The sequence below is a fragment of the Anoplophora glabripennis genome, unplaced genomic scaffold (genome assembly GCF_000390285.2).
Source record: "Anoplophora glabripennis isolate ALB-LARVAE unplaced genomic scaffold, Agla_2.0 scaffold6862, whole genome shotgun sequence".
NCBI lineage: Eukaryota > Metazoa > Arthropoda > Insecta > Coleoptera > Cerambycidae > Anoplophora > Anoplophora glabripennis.
In genome coordinates this window covers 669-2,811 of record NW_019422935.1, presented here as the reverse complement: position 1 = coordinate 2,811, position 2,143 = coordinate 669, and the positions used below count along the sequence as shown (strand labels likewise).

Here is a 2,143-nt window from a genome sequence, read left to right as displayed (position 1 = left end):
AAACCAAACTTATTGAACATTATCTGCCAAAAACTACTCTTTTTAAAATTTTTTAAAAACTGAAGTATTTTTGTAAGGCTAAGAATGTAGCAAAATATAACTTTCAGGTATTTTTAGCGATCGTTGTTAAGTAAAATTAAATTTTGTGTAAACAAGATACACAATTTTTTAATGCGTTAGCCTTTTAAAGAAGTAAAATTATATTGAGGCGACTTGATATAAAACAATAGAAAACGATAAGCTATGTCCAGTAGAAAAAGATTCCTGAATTTATGGTACTTTTTCCAAAGCTCCCTGTATAAGAAAACACATTTGTTTTTAAATTTTTGTACAGTATAAAAGAAAACCACTAAAAATATAAAGTGTGCTTCATTAGAAATAACGAGTTCCAACGGCATTCCTTCGAAAATATCACGAAAAAACTAAACGGTGTAATGATTGCGATTTTTTTTCAAACAAGTTCGCTAAAAATATGCAGAAATGTGCACATCTACTTGCGCAAACACACCTGGCCATCTGCATAAAGACAATTTTCGTCTGACAAATAATGACCCGATTTAAAAATTGCAATGCAACATTTCGTAGGATTTAATCATTCTATTTTTTTCAAAGCATACAGGAACCACACGCATTTTTTCAAGGGCACCAAATTTGCATGTGCCTATAAAATCTCAACTGGTTTAGGGTACAGACAAGTTGCTAATTCAACCTGACCAAATCCACAATTATCAACATGAACTCCATGGTAATTATTTATTTAGAATATTTGGACGTTAGATAGTATTATTATTAACAGTGTAAAAAAATTGTTTGACAATTAGAATATGTTATTAAATTAACAATTGTTCTGAGTCAACTGTTTACATATATGTATGTAATTGAATTAAGTTAAAGATGCACAAGAAAGAAGTTGTTTGAATTTATATCTAAAACATTTACTCATAAATTTTAAATTTTCTAATCATATTTAGTATTTATAATAGTTAATAGTTAGTAGCAGATTGTAATTAAATTTAATTTATAACAACTCAAATTTTAATCGTTATTGAACATAATTTTTTCTATGAAAAACGATTCTAAATATATAAAAATTCTCAAAAAATTACAACTTAGACAAATAACTGAATTAAAAAATAACAATGCAAATAAAAATCTTCCACTTATTATAAATATACAATAAAAAAAATCAGTAGGTTCATGGTTAATATTTTTTTTGTGAAAGTTGTTTAGTGGATTTTTCAAAATGAGCTTTATTATTGCGATTTATATTTGCAGATCGCAGTCGTCTTCGTCGTCCTCGCTGTTGCCGCAGTCAACGCAGGAGTCCTCGCTCCCGCTCCCTTGGTAGCTTCCCCATGGTCCGCCTCCGTAGTATCATCACCTCTTGTTGCTGCCCGTTCAGTAGTAGCCACCCCTCTATCAGCAGGAATCGTCGCTCCAGGACTTGCATCTCCCTGGGCTCTCTCCCGTTCTGTCGTGGGACCTGCTGTCCTCCCAGCAGCCGCCACAGTTTGGTAACCACTGAAATTGGACTGTCGATCATAACAATCTAGAAAAAATTAATGTCTACATTATTTATTGTTACAGCATGTTCCTTTTTGTTTTTAAACCGAAATTTAGTCTGTAGAAGCAATATAGGAAAACAAATAAAATACAAAAATAAAAAACTACTGTTTTAATTTATTTATACAGCGAAGCTATACGAAATACAATAACAAATTCCACTGTTTATCTTTTATGATGCAATTCTCTTCAGTATTGAATTTGCATTTTAAGCCTACTCGGACATACANAATGAATGTCTACATTATTTATTGTTACAGCATGTTCCTTTTTGTTTTTAAACCAAAATTTAGTCTGTAGAAGCAATATAGGAAAACAAATAAAATACAAAAATAAAAAACTACTGTTTTAATTTATTTATACAGCGAAGCTATACGAAATACAATAACAAATTCCACTGTTTATCTTTTATGATGCAATTCTCTTCAGTATTGAATTTGCATTTTAAGCCTACTCGGACATACATTAGCCGTCAAAGCAAAACTTGATATTACTCAGGGAAAAAAATCATCCTAGTTAGAACCAGTTCATTTTTTTCAAAATATATCGAATTTAGCACAGGGGCGACGAAGGACGGTCG

General features: G+C 30.9%; 1 protein-coding gene across 1 annotated transcript; it reads left to right on the top strand.

The window, feature by feature from the left end:
- Nucleotides 1-708: 708 nt before the first annotated feature.
- On the top strand, nt 709-1,661 carry LOC111693035. The gene is made up of 2 exons (XM_023457174.1): nt 709-745; nt 1,276-1,661. Exons 1-2 carry the CDS (start codon nt 734-736, stop codon nt 1,516-1,518), a joined length of 255 nt encoding a protein of 84 aa, XP_023312942.1. The 5' UTR covers nt 709-733; the 3' UTR covers nt 1,519-1,661.
- Nucleotides 1,662-2,143: the final 482 nt, after the last annotated feature.